This window comes from Metschnikowia bicuspidata (assembly GCF_001664035.1).
Source record: "Metschnikowia bicuspidata var. bicuspidata NRRL YB-4993 chromosome Unknown METBIscaffold_5, whole genome shotgun sequence".
Classification (NCBI taxonomy): domain Eukaryota; kingdom Fungi; phylum Ascomycota; class Pichiomycetes; order Serinales; family Metschnikowiaceae; genus Metschnikowia; species Metschnikowia bicuspidata.
Genome location: NW_017387735.1, coordinates 380,582 through 400,366, shown reverse-complemented (window position 1 = coordinate 400,366; position 19,785 = coordinate 380,582). Strand labels below are relative to the sequence as shown.

General features: G+C 46.7%; 6 protein-coding genes and 1 non-coding gene across 7 annotated transcripts; 6 read left to right on the top strand and 1 right to left on the bottom strand.

Annotated features, from left to right (window-relative positions):
• Positions 1-2,821: 2,821 nt before the first annotated feature.
• CYS3 (cystathionine gamma-lyase) lies at positions 2,822-4,018 on the top strand (the record flags this gene model as incomplete). The annotated part of the gene is made up of 1 exon (XM_018857867.1): positions 2,822-4,018. The coding sequence occupies one exon, from the start codon at positions 2,822-2,824 to the stop codon at positions 4,016-4,018; it is 1,197 nt and encodes a 398-aa protein (XP_018710394.1).
• Positions 4,019-5,269: 1,251 nt separating this feature from the next.
• On the top strand, positions 5,270-6,130 carry CYT1 (ubiquinol--cytochrome-c reductase catalytic subunit; the record flags this gene model as incomplete). The annotated part of the gene is made up of 1 exon (XM_018857932.1): positions 5,270-6,130. One exon carries the CDS (start codon positions 5,270-5,272, stop codon positions 6,128-6,130), a length of 861 nt encoding a protein of 286 aa, XP_018710393.1.
• A 3,920-nt stretch (positions 6,131-10,050) lies between these two features.
• On the top strand, positions 10,051-11,900 carry ITR1 (myo-inositol transporter). Its single transcript, XM_018856160.1, has one exon. It carries the CDS (start codon positions 10,233-10,235, stop codon positions 11,853-11,855), a length of 1,623 nt encoding a protein of 540 aa, XP_018710392.1. The 5' UTR covers positions 10,051-10,232; the 3' UTR covers positions 11,856-11,900.
• Positions 11,901-12,313: 413 nt separating this feature from the next.
• CRK1 (cyclin-dependent serine/threonine protein kinase) lies at positions 12,314-13,642 on the top strand (the record flags this gene model as incomplete). Its single annotated transcript, XM_018859019.1, has 2 exons — positions 12,314-13,352; positions 13,548-13,642. 2 exons carry the CDS (start codon positions 12,314-12,316, stop codon positions 13,640-13,642), a joined length of 1,134 nt encoding a protein of 377 aa, XP_018710391.1.
• Positions 13,643-15,021: 1,379 nt separating this feature from the next.
• Positions 15,022-15,393, bottom strand: METBIDRAFT_79202 (sulfiredoxin; the record flags this gene model as incomplete). Its single annotated transcript, XM_018859018.1, has 1 exon — positions 15,022-15,393. The coding sequence occupies one exon, from the start codon at positions 15,391-15,393 to the stop codon at positions 15,022-15,024; it is 372 nt and encodes a 123-aa protein (XP_018710390.1).
• A 1,041-nt stretch (positions 15,394-16,434) lies between these two features.
• Positions 16,435-18,898, top strand: FRE9 (Fre9p). The gene has a single exon (XM_018858303.1). It carries the CDS (start codon positions 16,531-16,533, stop codon positions 18,613-18,615), a length of 2,085 nt encoding a protein of 694 aa, XP_018710389.1. The 5' UTR covers positions 16,435-16,530; the 3' UTR covers positions 18,616-18,898.
• A 659-nt stretch (positions 18,899-19,557) lies between these two features.
• METBIDRAFT_t199 lies at positions 19,558-19,630 on the top strand. Its single transcript has one exon. It is a non-coding gene; the product is annotated as a tRNA-Thr (tRNA).
• Positions 19,631-19,785: the final 155 nt, after the last annotated feature.

The window sequence follows — 19,785 nt, the reverse complement described above, 5'->3', positions numbered from 1 at the left end:
TAGCCATGGCAGATCCGATAAAGCATGGTGGAGAATAGGAGGAGGCCTGATCCGAAATCCTCGCCCTGCTCCTTCCCTTCAAAGGGCCCTGGCTGAATGAACACAGCCTGACAGCTGACTGGGCTATCAATTTGCATCCTTTCGAAAGCGCCATGACAGATGGCAGTGTCCACAGCCCGTGAAAACCCACGCCCGCCATGTCGCCCATGTCGCTCGCCATGTCGCCTACTATGCCGCCCGCCATGCGGCCTGCGCGCCTCCCACTGCACGCAAGCGTGCCAAGCTTTTTCTGCGCGGTGCAAGAAACCCATGTCGCACACGCCCTCGCCATAGCCGACCACGACGCGCAATGAAGCTAGAAAAGCCAGCTTCAGACGTTGCCGCACACCAGAAACTCTTGCACAGCAAAAGACAAAACAAATACGAAACACGAATATCTGATCAAGCACGTTTCAAAGAAGCATGATAGGCACAGCACAAGCCTCCGGCCCAGATATCGTTCTAGTAGTGTCCGCCCCGCCAAATTCTCCGCAATTCGGCAATTCAATGTCCGCCGTACTACGCTATGTTGCAACCAGGCTTGGACGCGACGGGAAAAGCGAGGTGAACGTTCCTAGACACAGCCCTGTTTCTCCTCATATGTAGAAGGCTTCAGACGCAAATTCATTGCCGCGTACGTGCTTAAAGATACCTAGAGGTCTACAGGCGCAAATGTGTCTGGCTATCTCCACCGTATCAAATGTTCACTTTTGGTCAATTGCTTAATACCGGGGCTGTGTCCTAGCAATTGTGCAGTGTCAGCTTTGAAAAACTTAATTGACTTCCGGAGTCCGATTGCCAAAAACTCACTGAAAATTTCACTGCAAGAAGCAACTATCCCTGATACAACGACACAGCCAGACCATCGCGATAAAATCACAATGAGAGGCCTATTTGTTTTGAGTTGCGGGCGTGTTGAACCACACAAATGTGTTCCGTCATGTTCATGAGGTGGTGTAATATCATTCGTCAGACAAGAGAAGTATTGAGTAGTATGTACGGGGCCGACAGTTTGCAGGACGCGAGTCATCATGTCCTTTTTGGGTAATTATGCGTGAGGTGCAGCAGAGCCACATGGGCATACGGGGCTAGAGAAGCGCGCACCTCAAATACGCACACCCAAGTAGCTAATTAAACGTATCCGCGTCCTGCGCGAGCTGGAGGAGCAGCACGCGTCTAACATAACCATTCGTGAACAGACGCCAATAGGGCAGGTACTTTGAAGAATTTTGCAACTGGCCTCTTGCAAGTAGTGCGATTTGATCTAATAGTGTCCCGGCCTATCTGGTTAAAAAATAGCCTGTGACCTGAGGGAATGTAGTCAAGTCAGTAGTGTTTCGGAAGATACTGCCTAGAAGACTTTTGTACGACTCTTGGCTCAGACATTGGGGTGTCTGTTTTCTAGTCCCAATTTGTATTGTCTGGTACTATGGATTGCTCGCACAAGGCACACTGATTTTCACGGACCGGTTCAGTTGTATAGACTTTCAACTCTTGCGGGTTCCTCAACGCACAGTCAGCTGAACGCACTTCCGTGTGATGGAATTTTGGACTATTGTAGAATAAATCATAATGATGGCTCACAAAGACTCTTCATTGATCTATAAAGATCACTGATCTATATGGACTACTGGTCTATATGGAGTTTAAGTTTATATGGATATGGAATGTCTTCCTAGCAGTTAGATCGGAGCTGTGTGGCCGTCTTGCCAACGAGACTACCTCAGATCCCTCCATCACATGAATACTCAAGTACGGAAAAGAGCTGTGGTGTGCGCCACTGGTCTACTGAAATCCAGATCCTAGTGCTGGTAGAGAAATCTGACGCAGCCCTGGATCACGCCGTTCTTCTGCTCTAAGTAAACGGGTTCCGCGGTCAGATCGCGTACATGTATATCACGTGCACACAGACTCTTTGCGGGGCTCTTGAAGCGGTATCGATAGTATAGAGCAGGAGTTGCGAGACCACCGAGCAAAGCGTAGCTCAGTCATTTTCGCCCGAAATTACCAATGTCTCCTAGATAATGTTCCACCGTCCAAGCCCCTAGACAAGGAAAACCGGATAGGTTATTGTTTGAAGAATGGCATGTGGTGCGAAATCTGATGTAGCCGCCGAGATCATCGTGCAACTCCGACAGAGACCACCAAATGTAAAAAAGAGAGGGCACGTTGCATATTAATACTATCAGACCTGAGGGAGAACCCATGAATTGTACCGGATTGCACCCAAGTTATATACTTCACCGGTTTGTCCCACCATAGGTGAAACCCCATTTCTAAGAATCACATTCTTCTAAAAAAAGAAAGAAAACACTCTCACACCGAAACCTCAGAACACCATCTGTTCCCGACCCGGGCAGAAACTGTTTGTGATATGGACCTTAGGGTAATGTGATTTTTGTGCCGGCACGTGGGGTTACGATATCCAGGCCAGGAAAGACCACCACGGACTGCACACAATGGAATTACTAACGATGCCTGCCAGACTTGCAAACGACCCGTTCCAACATGCCCTCAGATCCGTCAAAGCGGAACCGGCTTTCGTTCTAAAATAGCCCATCATTTGCAAACACCAATAGACCACGAACGCGGGCAAAAACGGTGCTGGGCAAAAGCCAAATTGTGGTCCGATTCCACACGGCATCGCTCCCCAGCTGTGGCGTTCTCAACGGCTCCATACAGGCGCACGTTGCCTAGCATCCAGGCAAACGAAAAAAAAAAAGACCGAGATCCACGGTCGTTTTTTCCTTCGAATACACAAACAAACACAACCAGCCACACAATGACCGTCGACAACACTATCCAGTACGGCTTCGGCACACACGCCGTCCACGCCGGCGCCGCCGCAGACCCACACACCGGTGCCGTGATTGCACCCATCAGTCTTTCCACCACGTTTGCCCAAAGCGAGCCTTCCAAGCCCGTTGGCATTTACGAGTACTCCAGGTCCGCCAACCCCAACAGAGACAACTTCGAGCAGGCGGTGGCGACGTTGGAAAAGGCCAAGTACGCCGTGGCCTTGGCCTCGGGCTCGGCCACCACGTCGTTGATTCTCCAGTCGTTGCCCATGGGCTCGCACGTGATCTCGGGCGGAGACGTTTACGGCGGCACGCACAGATACTTCACCAAGGTGGCCAACACGCACGGCGTCGAGGTTTCCTTTGTGGGCGACTTGGCCAAAGACGTACAGAGCGCGTTGCGCCCTGAGACTGCGTTGGTGTGGTTGGAGACGCCTTCGAACCCCACGTTGTCGGTCACGGACATCGCTGCGGTCAGCGCTGTCTTGAAGGCACACAACGAGAAGCACGGCAAGAACGCGTTCATGGTGGTCGACAACACGTTCTTGTCGCCTTACGTGTCCAACCCATTGGTGCACGGTGCGGACGTGGTCATCCACTCCATCACCAAGTACATCAACGGCCACTCCGACGTGGTGGGCGGTGTGTTGGCCACTAGCTCCGACGTCTTGCACGAGAAGTTCCGGTTCTTGCAGAACGCCATCGGCTCCGTGCCCTCGCCCTTCGACTCGTGGTTGGCCCACAGAGGCTTGAAGACGTTGCACTTGCGTGTCAGACAGGCCAGCTCCTCGGCACAGAAGATCGCCGAGTACTTGTCCCAACACGAGGGCATCATCAGCGTCAACTACCCCGGTCTCAAGAGCCACCCCAACCACGCGGTTGTGCTCAAGCAACACAGAGACGGCTTGGGAGGCGGTATGATTTCCTTCAGAATCAAGGGCGGTGCCGACGCTGCGGCCAAGTTCACCTCCACGACCCAGTTGTTCACCTTGGCCGAGTCCTTGGGCGGCATTGAGTCCTTGATCGAGGTGCCTGCGGTGATGACGCACGGCGGCATTCCAAAGGCCGAGAGAGAGGCCAACGGTGTGTTTGACGACTTGGTCAGAGTCTCGGTCGGAATCGAGGAGACCGACGACTTGTTGAACGACATCAAGCAGGCTTTGGACAAGCTCGCCGCTTAGAGCGGGTGTTGTGCAGAGCGTTTATAGACAAACTTTTGCGACGCTTGGTTCCGGGATGTAGTCCAGTCGTTGATTCGAGTACGTTCTTTGCATGTAGGCTAGCCTGGCGGCTCTTAGACGAGACGGCGGAATAAGCGGTCAATCGAACTGAGCGTGTAAGATCCTACGCAGAGATGCTTCCATGCTCATATGGGAGCGCTGCTGTAGGGTTGCTTCTCAATATGCGATCCATGTCTCAAGCGGGAGTCTACCACTCAGATCCAGGGAAATTACACCAGATTATTCTCAGGGATTGTGTTTTGAAAAAACAAGTAAGTTGATGCCCGGGCCGGTCTATACTCGGAGATATTTGTTGTTGATGTGGGGCCTGAGATCCCCAATGTACAAGCAGGCATGGTGAAGTCAATCGACTAATATACGCACTGAACACCACCCCTTCGTTCTTCCATGCCGTAAAGTCCACCCATCCCCAAAATGAAGAAACACGTGCCGCCCCTACAACTCACCCAGGATTCTACAACTGAATTCGACCTTTTCTTGCTCAATCTTACAATCGATCAAAACTGATGGGTATGCGGCAAACTATCGATTGGGCCTGTGTATAAATGGCCCGGGCTTCCGAACATACACCATGAGTTTGAGGCCGTCATCTGAATACAGCATGGTTCAGCATGCACTTTTGCAACCCGCCGAATCTGCACCCGCTCCCAGGCCAGGCTCTTGAGAGGCGCCTCCACGCCCAAAGAAGACCTCCAGCCGACCTGCACACAGCGCATATTCGGTATCACCGTGCCGGCCAATGATGGCCGGGAGAATCCCGCCGCGTCGGGAGATGCACGGGTGTGGCCCGCCAGAGTCACCCAGCGGTCGTGCGCGACACCCCTCACGCCAGCCAATCGCACCGTGTCTTTTCAAGGTTAGCGCTCATATTGAAAAACAATTTGGCCTGTGCTCACGCAGGTCCTGGGCCAAAAAAAAAAAGACCACCTCCCTACCGGAAAGGACGACGCCAGGAAAGATAGCAATACTCCTTGAACACACGTGCCGCTGAATTCTGAAACCTCACTTTCGAATCCACGTGTCTTGTCGCCGCTCTTGCTTTTCTCCACACTTTGCATCGTCTTTTATAATACTCGGCAAAGACACTGTATAGACTCTTCCCGCCTATACACCACATCCACTTTGCATTTGGGCGATTTCTGATCCGGAAAACCCATCACCTTCCCTCCCTTTCATTTCTTCCCGAAGAAAATGTTCAAGTCCGCTAGACTTTCGTCGCCTTTGGCGCAGAAATTCATCGCCTCTGCCGTCGGTGTTTCTGGTTTGACTGCCTCGTACGCCTTGTACCAGGACAGCGTGACCGCCAGCGCCATGACAGCCGCCGAGCATGGCTTGCACCCCCCTGCTTACGGGTGGTCGCACAACGGCATGTTCTCGACATTCGACCACGCGTCCATTAGAAGAGGCTACCAGGTGTACAAGGAGGTCTGTGCGGCGTGCCACTCCATGGACAGAATTGCCTGGAGAAACTTGGTGGGTGTTTCGCACACTGCCAGCGAGGCCAAGGCGTTTGCCGAGGAGTTGGAGTACGACGACGAGCCGGATGACGAGGGTAACCCAAGAAAGAGACCCGGTAAGTTGGCCGACTACATCCCAGGCCCATACCCCAACGAGCAGGCTGCCAGAGCCGCCAACCAGGGTGCTTTGCCCCCTGACTTGTCGTTGATTGTCAAGGCCAGACACGGTGGCTGCGACTACATCTTCTCGCTTTTGACCGGCTACCCCGAGGAGCCTCCTGCAGGTGTGGTGATGCCCCCAGGATCGAACTACAACCCATACTTCCCCGGTGGCGCCATTGCCATGGGCAAGGTGTTGTTCGATGACTTGGTTGAATACGAGGACGGCACGCCTGCCACGGCCTCGCAGATGGCCAAGGATGTGTCCACCTTCTTGAACTGGTGCTCTGAGCCAGAGCACGACGAAAGAAAGAAGTGGGGTTTGAAGGCCATCATTGTGACCTCCTCGTTGTTCTTGTTGTCTGTCTGGGTCAAGAAGTTCAAGTGGCAACCAATCAAGAACAGAAAGTTTACGTTCAACCCTCCAAAGAAGTAAGTCGTGTAAAAAGATAGAAGCTGTTCAATAAAATCTCCCAGATCGCAATCTCGCCGTAGTCTGGCCGCGATGTGCCAGTATGTGCATGAAAGGCCATTTCACTTCTTCCAGTCTTTGACATTCCGGATGTCCCTATGGGCAGTTCTCGGGCTAGCCTGACTTGATCCGTGACTTCAGATGACGGACGGGCGAAAGTAGAGGATCGTGTCCCTATGTTTATGAGTCCAGTTCCTCATTTCGGAAGCGCCTGTGTGATCCAGCTCGAAACTGCTTGATTTGTTCCACCGGGATTGCGGGCGGTTCTTCTCGAGTGCCTGCTTTCAGAACGAAGTCATTGATGACGAGCCCGACAAAACACTGGCATCATTGAATGAACGGGTGGTCTAAAATAATAGACGGGCATTAGCTGCACCGGCTCCAATCGAAAAAGAGCCTTCAGTCTTGTCTGAATTATAAGGTATACGAAGCGGAGACCTTGGGACAGGCACACAAGAACATAGGCACGAAATTTGAAAAGCAAGCGGACACAAATAAGGATCTGATAGAAGTCGAACGAAACGACCGGTGCATTGCCAAGTACTTATCAGGGCGTTTGCAAGTGCATTCGAAAATTGTCATCGGAACAGCACCCGAGGTGATTTATTTATATGCCATATGTAGCCGACTAGCACATCGAAATTTGCTTATTCAGGTACTGATGGTGGAGGCTTTGTAGAATTCTGTTGGAGAGTAATCAATTCTAGCTATGATTCATCTTGAACCACTTCGCAGTATAAAGTCTTAAAAGCTTATATCAGTTAGACATTCCTTTCTGTTCAATGTCACTCGAAAACACTCAACTTGATAAGAAGGCAGAATTAGGAGGAAGAAGCACGCTTAGACAATGATGACAAAAGAGTTTCCGTTTTTTTTATCCAGACTCATCCAAAAGGACATTCAAAATACTGTTTCTACAAACCATTAGAGCATGCTACGAAATACAAGCCACTAAGATACAATGTATTCTATGCCCATAAAACCTTGGCTCTGCGAGGAATTCTCACTGAATGTCTTTGCTTTATCGTGATACTTTTTGCTCTTTCCTAATCGTTCTTCGACACTACTATTCGATTTGGGGAAACGTATGTATCATCAAGGGAACAACCAGAATATCCAACTAATTCAGGCAGTAAACATCAACTTGAATAAATTTTTTAGACAAGTTATTATTTACACCGGGCTCAATGATCCTTGTACACGAATTCCAAGAAGCCAGAAATGCATTAATTTCTACATTGACATCAGCGTGCGACAATTGTGCTTCGGAAAAGTTCACCATTTGTACCGTTCTTGAAATTTCCGAACCTCGCCGGTGTGGGTTTGCGAATATGTAGATCAACAAGGATAGAGAAAACCAAGAGAGTACAAGAAGCTTAAACGGTGAGGGTGTGCAATCGAACTAGCCCTCGCGAGAGGCAATTACTTGAATATTTGCGAATGTTTTCCTACAGAAGTTGACTTGATGATTTGTCTATGCTTTTAGCCACACATCTTATTCTTAACTGGTTGTAGAATCAGTTTCTGAATCCACATGGCGCACACAAATCAAGTGCTGCTGCTCTGTCACTCAGTTCTTCCGCATATTTTAGTAAATTGATGATGTATATTGATATTTAGTAAACGAGCGAAATAATCATTAACGAAAGCGAAGAGAACAGAGTTCTTGAGGAATGACTCTCTTTAAACGTTTTAGGCAATGACACAGGAGGAGTACCAGCCAGTTTTAGTGGTGGCAGTTAACCAGTTGTCCTTGTTTGGGGCAGAAGAGGTTTTGTTGGAGGATTGAGGAGCAGCCATTTTGTCAGTATTGTTTGTTTCTTTGTTTGTTTTAATAGATTAAAATTCGACCTGTTTAAGAGTTAAGCCTCAATTATATACTTTTCAAGAAGCACAATTCGCTCGTACTGCAAAAGGGTATGTTCTTCACAGTATGTCAGACGCTCTTGCCGTTTTAGTCCATGACAGTGCGCTGAAAGGGTAGATCCACAGCTTTGACACACCGTATGCATTAAGATGGAAGAGTTCGAACAAAATGTGGACGGTTTCTCTGCGTATGAGTTGAATTCTCCAAATCGGGTAAAATCGTCTTTCTCTGAAACTTCATAATACCGTTTCTTTATGAACAATCCTGATACTTGCGCAGAGAGCAGAAGAAAATGACATTGTAGTAGTACAATTCGACAGCCAGAGGGATTTATGAAACATTTTTAGTGTGAAAGATATGAAATGGCTAGCGAGCAGTTTCAGGTGAAATTCTGCAATGGGTCAAAGCCTTCTACTCCATTTTTATAATTCAAATTTTAACTTCTGATCAAAGTAAGTACCGTTCGACTCTCTTTTTATTGTTTAACAAAAAAGGTATATGACTCTGAGATTGTAACCATTAAATAATATTGGCAGCTGAATATCAAGGAACAACAATTTTGTGAGTTCTTTAAGAACTTATTAGTCACTCGGATTTGACCTGCTACACCCAGGATTCGTCTTGGCCCTCATTGGTTTATTAAAAAAACGATGAATGACCACTGAGGTTTCACAAAAGTCCAATTTCGTGACATTTTACTGTCAGAACATATTTAAGTGCCCCAATAGGGCGAAACAATTAAAGCATCTTGAAAAATTAACTTGCACACGGAAAGATATATAACGAAAATGCTCCAAGCATGATGCGGGAAAGGATGAACAGCGATGGATTTCAACATAAAGCGGAAGTCCTAGCTTAGGATCGAGAGCCCATGCTCTTCATCATCTAAGCTTGTGGTATGTTTGGAGAATGCGGAAGTATTCGGTTGTGAGATTCCTTTGCGGCAAAAGGAAGTTGCGAGATGGCTCGAGGGCACTGAAAGTGATAATCGGATCACGAACTGGTATTGACGATTTTTCCCGAAAAATAGGGTGTTTCAATTGAACTGAACTAAAGTTTCTTATTAAACAGGCATAGTCTTTCTTTACTTCCACCAGGAAAAAAAAATTCTCAGATATTCTCATTGGATGTTTCTTGATGTGGTCTGAAAATCCCATTACATCAGCTCTTCGTTTTAGAAAATATGCACTTCAAGGGTACCTGGGAAGTTTTCATTTCTAGGGAGCGTAGATAACATCTGATTCAACAAACAAACCTGCTCTTCACTAGAAAGGGCACTCTGTCTCCATCAAGTTCTAGTATGTCTGATAATTTGCAATTGGGATCTTCACCGTGAAGAACACAAAATATGCAGAACAAAGTGCAATGAAAAGCTGCAGTTCTCCGCAAATATTTTCCTAGGTAATTTAGTAGTGAATTTGACCCGCACTCAATGAATCTGCATTTTCTCTAGCCGCATCTTTCGAGATTTATGGAAGACGGGTTCTACGATCAAGAGAAGATTCATGATTCGAATTGAATATTTCGTATAGTTTTTCCTGGAACTAGAGGCAAAGCCCTATCCCGCAAAATGGTACGTGTGTAGGTCCTCAAAAAACCCCAATTTGGCAACTTCGCCTTCTAGAGTTGCTCGGTTGGGGGCCCTGCGTCAGCCACGTCCTCTTGTATTAAGCGGCGTATTAGTACTGAGAATACGACTCACAGCCAGTAAAAAATGTTCCGCTGCTTGGAAAACCTTGGGGTTCGCCATGGCAACAAGGACGTGACTCGTAAATGCTTTCTCCAGTTGCGTGTAGAAACTATGGACACAATTGTTCGCAAGCGGCTCTACCCCAAGCGCCTTTTTTTCTGCGGGAATTTCGGCGAAAATTACAGCGGCAGTGCCTGCCAAACAAAGAGGCTTCGCTGAAATACGCGCTCTCATTGGCTGCCTCGCGAAGAAGCTCGCCGAAATCGAGCGCTGCAGACGTTTTGTCCTCGTTCGCATATATATAAAGATATCTCTGCTCTTACCCCGTCTGCGCTTTTTGTCGAGATTATTGCGCACAAACATACAAACCACCTTTGCTCTTCAGCTCCCTAATTTCTGCATTCAGCTGTAAGAGCCTCTGAACTGAGTAAGACAAATCACCGCATTTCGTCTACTGTTTTTCTATTCTCCTTCAATAGCTCTGGACGCATATTTTCACCACATACATCATGACTCTGTCTCCTGTAACTTCACAGGACAGTCTCATCAGTCATAGCAAAGATGCTCAGGCAGCACTGATAAGTCAAGTGGATTCGTCGTTGGCGTCGACATCTGAAAACACCTTATATCTGAGCAACATTGCGCCCAATAGATATGTCATCTTGCTTACTTTGGCCTCTTCTATCTCAGGATTCATGTTTGGTTACGACACCGGCTATATTTCCGCTGCGTTGGTGCAAGTAGGCACGGATTTGCTGAACAAGGTGCTCACAAGTGGCGAAAAAGAACTCATCACGTCGGCAACTTCGCTCGGAGCGTTTCTCGGCGCAATCTTGGGCGGGATCTTGGCCAACTTGGTTGGTAGAAAGAAGGTCATTTTTGGCTCGAATGTCTTCTTTATCATCGGCACAATCGTGCAGCTCGTGGCCAAGACCGTGTGGACCATGATTGCCGGCAGATTCGTGCTCGGATTCGGTGTTGGGTCGGCGTCATTAATTGCGCCGCTTATGCTCAGTGAATTAGCCCCCGCAAAATACAGAGGACGTCTCATTGTGACAAACTGTATTTTCATCACCGGCGGCCAGTTGGTTGCATACTTCATTAACTGGGGCCTCACGAGAGTCGACCACGGCTGGCGTATATCTGTGGGTCTCTGCATGGTGCCTGCTGTCGTCCAGCTGGCTCTCTTTGTTTTTCTCCCCGACACGCCCCGCTACTATGTGATCAAAGGCGACAATGCCCGTGCAAAGGCCGTGTACATGAGGGCTGAGTCCAGTGCGTCTGACGCAATGGCCGATGCCGTGATTCAGGACATGATTGCATCTAACTCGACAGTGCCAGGAAGCCCCCTTGTGCAGATCTGGAGATCCGTCAAGCTCACTCATACCAATCCTGCCAACTTCCGGGCCCTCATTTTGGCCTGTGGTTTGCAAGGCATTCAACAGTTCACTGGTTTCAACTCGTTGATGTACTTCAGCACGACTATTTTCGAAACGATTGGCTTTGAGAACTCCACTGCCGTGTCGATCATCATTGCTGCAACGAATTTCGTGTTCACGCTCATCGCCTTGGTCATCATCGACATTGTTGGCCGCCGCCGTATTTTGCTTTTCGCCATTCCTGGTATGTGTATCGCCATGGTTGTATGTGCAATTGCTTTCCATTTTCTTGGGGTTGTGTTTAACTCGAATGCCGAGGTTGTTGTCCAGACAACCGGTATTTCTGGCTGGGGAATCATCGTCATTCTTGGCATGGTGGGATTTGTGGCTTCGTATGCAATTGGAATCGGAAACTCGGCCTGGACTGGTGTGGAGTTGTTTTCCGATGTGAATGTCAGATCTGTGGGTGGAATGTACGCTGCCGCAACAAACTGGGCCGGGTCCTTGATCATTGCGTCTACATTCTTGACGATGTTGGAGAACATCACCCCCTCAGGAACCTTTGCATTTTTTGCTGGGTTGTGTTTAATTTCTTTCTTGTTCGTTTACTTCCTCCTTCCGGATGTTGCCGGGTTGCAATTGGAGCAGACCAGCGAGCTATTGCAGGGTGGGTTCAACGTCAAGAAAGCAGGACAGTTGTCGAGAGAGGCTAGACGCCTCGCAAACCTAAAACCTGGCAATGAGTCAGTATAATCATTAATAAATTTGCCGCGGAAGTGGCTACCTGGAATATTCATATTTTCTCCAAAGGATAACTGTAGACGCTGTAGATGAACAATAGCGTTATACTGAACGCGTAAACTAGAGAAGAGATGGATATGCGCCGCACTATTGCAAAGTAAATGCCAAATCTTCGTGGGATCCTTTTGTTATAATCAAGCACTTCCATCATTGCCGAACATGTTTTGTTTTGCGAATAGAATCGAATACTTTGTCCTGGGCTCCATCGACCCTCGGCGAGAAGACTCATAACCATGCGACGAGTCGCACGCTCGCGGTCCATGAACATTCGTCATGGTATTTCGGACTTGCGAGCCACTCGACGTAGAACTCAGTGAAACTGCTCCAAAATGCCCACGCTGCCGAGCAGAAAAGATGCGGATATAACAGCGGGAAATCCCAAGCTTCAGTCCATCTCGCAGTTCGAGTCCATGGCCCGCTTGTCGCAGTTCGAAATCATCAAGAAGATCGGCCAGGGTACATTTGGTGTGGTGCAGAAGGCACGTGATAGAAAACTGGGCAAGCTAGTGGCGTTGAAGCAGCTTATCAACCACTCGGCAAAAGAGGGCTTTCCCATCACGGCCATGCGGGAAATCACGATTTTGAAGCGGCTCAGCCACAAAAACGTGTTGAAGATTGAGGGCATGATTCACGAGGAGCCGAAAACGGCGTCTCCGCAGGACATCATTTCACAGAGGGGCGTGTTCTACACGGTGTCGCCTTACATGAGCTCTGACTTGGTGGGCTTGCTAGAAAACCCGGCGATAGACCTCGACTTGCCGACCAAAAAGTGCATTCTACAACAGCTTCTACAAGGCATAGATTATGTGCACCAGCAGCGGTATTTGCACCGTGACATCAAGGCGGCCAACATTCTCATGGACCCGACGGGCGTGGTGAAAATCGCGGATTTCGGCTTGGCCCGCGTGTACCATGGCCCCATTCCGTTGAAAGGCAAAGGTCCCGGTGGAGGCGAGCGGAATTACACGGCACTTGTTGTCACTAGATGGTACCGGCCCCCCGAGTTGCTTTTAGGGGAGCGCAAGTATACGACGGCGGTCGACATGTGGGGTGTGGGGTGTGTATTTGCGGAGCTCTTCACAAAGAAACCGATTTTGGTGGGCTCCTCGGACCTGAACCAGTCACAGATCATCTTTGACTTGGTGGGCCCACCGAACCGCGATAACTGGCCCGATGCCTCCCTTCTTCCGAATAAGCCCGACTTAAACATTGGTCTCACCTGTCGACGCACATTGGAGACGCGGTTCGAGCCACTCTTGGGGAATGTGGGCACAGGTTTGTTGGGCAAGTTGCTTGCGCTAGACCCGAAAAAAAGGTACAATGCGCTCGACGCATTGGATCATGAGTACTTTGCCACGGATCCTAAGCCAATTCTCCCGGAGCAGATCCGCAAATTTGAGGAGAGCCACGAGATAGATCGGGAGAGATTCAAAAGACTCCGATCCCTGGGTCCGCCCAGGGATCATGTACTCAAGAGACCGCGGGTCGAACAGGACAGAAGTCATCGGTCTGTGCTGCAAATTCGAGATGGAAACGGGGCCCAGCAGCCTGCTCAGCATCTGGCCGTGAAACCAGACTATTGCTAGATATCTTGAGACTGGAGCATAATCGACTCACTCATCACTTTTCTGTATTGACCATGAGCTGAGCCTCGCTTGATTCAATTCGCCGATAAACGGCGGCTCAGGCAAAATTACTCAACATGGACACTGGCTACTGCTGGGCGCAAGAAAAATTGATTCACAGCTTTCCAAACTCGCATACACTCGGCTAAGTCGAGCACATCATACATTCTCCATTATACAATAAATTATTCATGTTAACCTTGATACAAACATGCTGGATCTTCTGCTGGAGCGACGGTCCCATCTGAACTTTATTCTACAAATGAGATATCCTGAAGGTCTGGCCAAATCGTGTTTGCTTGGGATTGACTTTGTGAACTCAAGTTATGGAATATCGAAGAAAGGCCGGAGGAAATTGGGCATACAATGTTAATTTCATTTGCGAAGAATTGATGAAGAAGAGGCGATTTTCAGTGATGGTAGACCATGAGATCTGAGACTTTTCTCTTGTCAAGCGGGCCATGACTCGATCTGCCTGAACCAAGTTTTGAAATTGCAAGCTGAAAAACTCAGGTTGCCCTTTGAAACAAAGTCTAACGTACACCATTGGGGTGTGAGAGAAGGCCATGTCGATAAATCATGAGGTTGGTTTAGCCTGTCTCTGAGTTTCGTCGAATCGTGGAGCAATGACACGATAAGTGCTAGATTATGTGTGCCACGACATTATCCACGTGATACTTGATTCAAGCAGCTGCTAGATCAACTCCAATGCTATTCTTTTGATTCCCGGTAAACATGCTCTTCCTCACTGTAATATTTCGTTTTGAAGCTACGGCGTTACAATGCGAGTCAGTTGTCATAGAAATACAGTTTTTACTTGCGGATATGATATAAAATACGTTTCGAAATCAGTTTTTGCATTGCAGGCTGACCGTCAGTAGTTTCACACTGGGGGCAAGGATTTGGGGTATTGTAAAAACCAAAAGCAAAAGCAAAAGCAAACCGAAACAAAAGAAGACACCCTTCAGAAACTTGTGACCATCTGTAACTTCTCAAGGCATGATAACGACAGTTGCAGCAGCATAATCAGAAAGCGCTAATCGTACTATTGATGCTGGAAAGACCTATCCAACATGCGCCCAAAGAGGATATCAGTTTGTAAGATTGCTGATATCTTGGATTGACGCTAATTCATACCAAGTTTATGAACCGCTCTTCCAGCGCCGCAACAATTAGTTCGCATGTACACTGAGCAGATCGCCACTTTGTCGTCAGTATCTCCAACATGAAGAGCAGTATCTGCCTGTATGGTCTTTAAGTAGTCACGTGGACTTTTTTTGGGATCCGTTACATCATATAGGCAAAATTAGGGCTTTAATTCGGACTTAATTTTCATAAATCTGAATTGTCTTTATGGAGCCGCAATCACAAAACACAAGTCATGTCTTTGCTGAAAATAGAAAGCAAGAGAGGTCCCCTTACGTTTGAGAGTTACGCTTTATCAAATCAGATCATCATTCATTTCAAGTGTTGTACATGCTTAATATCGTTTACTATGTAAACATCTCATCAACGGAGCTTCCCAAATAAACCTTGAGTGTCTTTCTTGTTGCAGGTAAAATACGGGCCTTCACCAATGGATCGACGTCCTCGGATCTTAGTCTTTCATATGCCTGAAACCTATGACATCCACCGAAGGCAAAGTAGAAGCTTTTCCCTTGCTCTCTCACCAAGAACACATCGGTCGGAGGCAATTCACCTGCAGTCATATCTTCTATTTTACACGTAGCTGACTCCATAGGTGTACCATTGAGAGTCGATACCATTGCATCGATTTTCTGATAATCTAACACTGGGGGAATTGGCCTGCGGATCTGGCTAAGCGGGACGAGCTCCTCTTTGAGACTCGAGGATTGCAATGACATAATTATTTAAACGACTTTGTTAAAATTTTAGAGGAAATTTAAGTTATGATACGACTATGGGGTGTAGGAATTGTGTCTTTTATATCATTCTTAAGATTGCGTTGATTGCGTGCGCATTATTAAGCTGCAACCTGGCCAGATCAAGTCGATAGGACTCTATATGCAAGAAACAAAGTGTATTAGTGAGCGGCTACAAGTTGACATTAGAAGTATAAATCTTCCATCATATTCCCCCACTTTGACTGAGAAGTACACTGTTGCTATTTAAAAATCAAGAATGAACATGTTTTCGGGTAAAATCAGTTCTGGGTTAGACGCAATTGCACATTGAAAGAAACAGACCATGTTGGTAAACCAGGAGCATATAAAAATAATAGGTATTGAGTCCGATTTTCCTGAAGTATTTTTTCCCCGCAGTATTTTGTGAAGAAATCTCTTGCCATGCACAAGAAATTTCAAAGTGTGATCGTGAAACGCAAGCTTCTCATTGACTTCATCCTTCTCATTCTCTGATTATCTAGATAAGGAAACAAGTACAAGGCATGCACATAGCGCATGCGATTTCCGAGGGTACCGGCCGCTTAGAGGCGCACATATTCCGATCTCGGCGAACTGCATGAAAAAGGAAAGCACAAAATTCTGATTGATCTGTATTGAGGCCATCACACGAAGACCTTTGAAGTGGCACAAAATCCTTCAAAACCGAGAGAATTCACGGGACTCCTTCACTACTGGACATTTTTTTTCCTGAAGAATTTCCGAAGCCTCATCATTGAGCCTATCTCAAGCTTCCCTTAAGCATTGAAAATTTTCGTCAGGAACTAAGACAAAGAGGTATCAACTTGCGTTTCCTTACCATAACTTCGTTTTGCTAAGAGCTCTGCACCAAGAAATCATATTTTGAGTTTAAAAGAACGGTCAAAAGGTTTTTAAACCTTTTTAATTTTTTTTTGACTTGGCGCGATCTTATCATTTTGATCTAGACCAGTTTATCTATTTCATCAGCACATAGCTAGCCTGAAAATGTTAGTGATACAGTTGCTGATAATTGTTCTCACGATATCCCCGTTATGGCTCAAAACACAGAGACTACTAAAGTTGCAGCTTTATCTTCTCATAGCGGCTGTTATATATGCGATGGTGGCGATGACCCCAAGCAGGGCCCTTAATGGGGCACCGTTCATCAAATTTCCATCCCTGTTGATTGCCCAGCTTTCATGCAGCCAGGTGATTTCTCAGGTAAACTTCTGCCCTTCCGAGGATGGGTCTCCAAGAGACTTTGGAGATAACTCATGCATTTGTAGAAATGAAAATGCCTTGGCTACTTTGGCTTACTGCTACCAAACTGGATACCCCCAAGAGATTGAATCATTTATCAACATGTGCAATAGAGACTATAACACGTCTTTAAACCAAGGCCTGATTGACGCAGCTCTTGAAAAGTACTATACTGCAGCAAAGGAGCTTAACAATAGCTCACATTTACGCTACGGAATTGTTGTTGATTTTCCCGTAAAACTATCCAGCTTCACCATCTTTCTATACAAGAAGTCGTACGACCAATTTCTTGGAAATTATAACCGATCCATTGACTATGGCTGGTACATGGTTGTGTACATGATGTTCGTGTTTACACTAGCAGCGATTGGAAACTGGAGCAAGTTGCTTGGTCCCAAACTTGTCAAAAAATTCACAGGCCCTATTCTGCGTTGGACCCGGTCTCGTATAACTCTACCGGCACTTTCTGGTACAGAACGAACGAAGGAAAAACATCTTTGGAAGGTCTTCGGCTATTTGCCACCCACTCGCGCAGAAACCTTGGCTCTAGGTTCCTTTTCATTATTAGCGTTGCACCTCTGTTTCTACAAAATTCACTTTGTGCAACATGACCCAATCTTCGGAACAAAGCTTGCTGCTTATATGAGATATTTTGGCGTACGATCAGGAATTATAGCCAGCTCTTTGCTTCCGCTTTCAGTGCTTTTCGCAGGACGAAATAATATTCTTCAGTGGTTTACCAGGTGGGAGTATTCGACATTTGTGATGTTTCACCGGTGGATTTCCCGTATCATGGTGCTTCTTGTCATTGTTCACTCTGTAGGGTACAGCAAGAATCTTAAATTTCCGCCGAATCACATGGAATCATACATTATTTTTGGCGTGGCGGGAACTGTGTCGGGATTGGCAATTCTCGTACAGGGATTGTTGGTATTGAGACGGAAGTGGTACGAGGCGTTTCTTGCAATCCATATAATTTTGGCAGCCGCTTTTCTCATTGGTGCATGGCTCCACGTTAAGGACTTCAGATTTGTATGGTACTACTATGTATCTGCATGTCTTTGGATGTTGGACCGTGTGATTAGAATTCAGCGTCTTTGTGTTTTTGGATTCCCACTAGCAAGGGTGCAGTTATACGAAGACGACACTTTGAAGTTCCGTGTGTCTATGCCACCTGGATTTCATGCCGTTGGTGGTGGCCACTGCTTTGTCCATTTTCTTCGTTGGTCATGTTTCTGGCAGTCACACCCATTCACATACACCGTAGTGAATGGCGACATTGTGTTTTACGTCAAGGTGAAAAAGGGTGTGACAGAATCACTCAAGAGGTATCTCGAAGAAAACCCATCAATATCCGCAAACATGCGAGTTGCTATCGAGGGATCTTATGGAGAAGCAACTCCCGCATTGAGATATGACACAAGTGTTTTCATTGCTGGTGGAAATGGTATCCCAGGGATTTTCGCCGAAGCAGTTGAAGTGGCTGAATACCACAAGGGCCACCGGAAAGTGAAGCTTATTTGGGCTGTGCGTGAATACAAATCGCTTCTTTGGTTTTATGATGAGTTGCAAGATCTTGCGAAACTAGACATCGAGACCGAGATCTATATTTCGAGACCCCATTCAAACCTTTGCACTTCAGTGTCAGACAAACTGGTTTTGCTTGAAAATACGTACACACACCGCAGCTACCAGTCAACCGAGGCCATGGAGGACCCTATCCAAAAAATTCACCACGACTTAACCAACGTGGTTTTCAAGAAAGGACGACCAAATATCGCTAAAATTGTGGAGATTTCTTGTGAAGAATCTTTGGGATCAACCTGTTTTGTTACGTGTGGCCATCCAGATATGGTTGATGACATTCGAGACCAAGTGGCGCAGAAAGTTGCGGTCTGTCCCACCCGCGTGGACTACTTCGAACAGTTACAAGTTTGGGCATAGCCGTATTTCTTACTATGGGTGCTCGATGACCCTTGTGAGATCTGGGTGCAACTAAATACATGTTCTTATTAAAAAAAACGGGATTGCCTCATGGGTTTGACCTTTGTGACATCACATATGCGTCAGCAAAGTCATGGAAAGAGGAGATCCATGTGAATTCTTTCTTGTCAGAAGTCTTGTCAGACTCTACATGATAAGAAATCTGACATCAAGAAACAAACGGGCATGAGATTATTAGGAATCAGGAATGAAGAAGTAGAGGTTAACGAATAATAAATTGCAGTTCTAGATTAAGTGACCAGAGGCACCAGGCCCCAATGTCAATATCACTCATGAAAATGCGACTTCCCCCGTTCTTTTCTGCTGAATACAATATAATGGTTCTTAAAAAAATGCAACATGAAACATTCTTTTCTTTTGATAAAAGGAACAGAATTATACAAATAACATGTATGATAAAACCTTTAAACAGCTCTCAGATATGTTTTTTTTTTTTGGCAGATTCATCTGATTAAAGGGGCAAAACTATATAACAAATATATATAAAAAACCTTTAAAACAGCTCCCAGCTACGTACCAAGTGTCTTAGCTCGGCCCGTCCCCTTCCGTTAGTTTTTTTTTTTTGGTAGATTCATCTGATTAAAGGGGCAAAACTGTATAACGAATATATATAAAAACCTTTAAACAGCTCCCAGCTACGTACCAAGTGTCTTAGCTCGGCCCGTCCCCTTCCGTTAGTCACGGCCTGGACAGTCCTCATGGCACGTATCTGTTTACGTATAGTCACGGCTTGACACACCTAGTGTCCCGAAAGATGTGTGTTGATTTATAGCGTTACAATAATATCAATTCGGCATCCGAAGTCACATTGGCATTAAACACAAAAGTTAATTTTACGTTTAGATCTATCAATTTATCTAAGTGCAGGATTCCACAGCAGAAGCCTTTATGGCCAAGTTGGTAAGGCACCTCACTAGTAATGAGGAGATCGTCAGTTCGAATCTGGCTGAAGGCATTTTTGCTTCGCACATTGATTTTTGATGTTCATAAGGTGCATTTATATGCGTTCTCAGCGGAAGCTTGATGCCACCATTCGGTCAGCAGATCATCCCCAGCAATCATGAACCCGCCACTTTCCCTACCGCCCAACTTGGCAACACAACCCCCGCT

What these genes read in the sequence shown, in the direction of transcription:
- ITR1 (XM_018856160.1), top strand. Translation starts at nt 10,233, where the DNA reads ATGACTCTGTCTCCTGTAACTTCACAGGACAGTCTCATCAGTCATAGC.
- FRE9 (XM_018858303.1), top strand. Translation starts at nt 16,531, where the DNA reads ATGGTGGCGATGACCCCAAGCAGGGCCCTTAATGGGGCACCGTTCATC.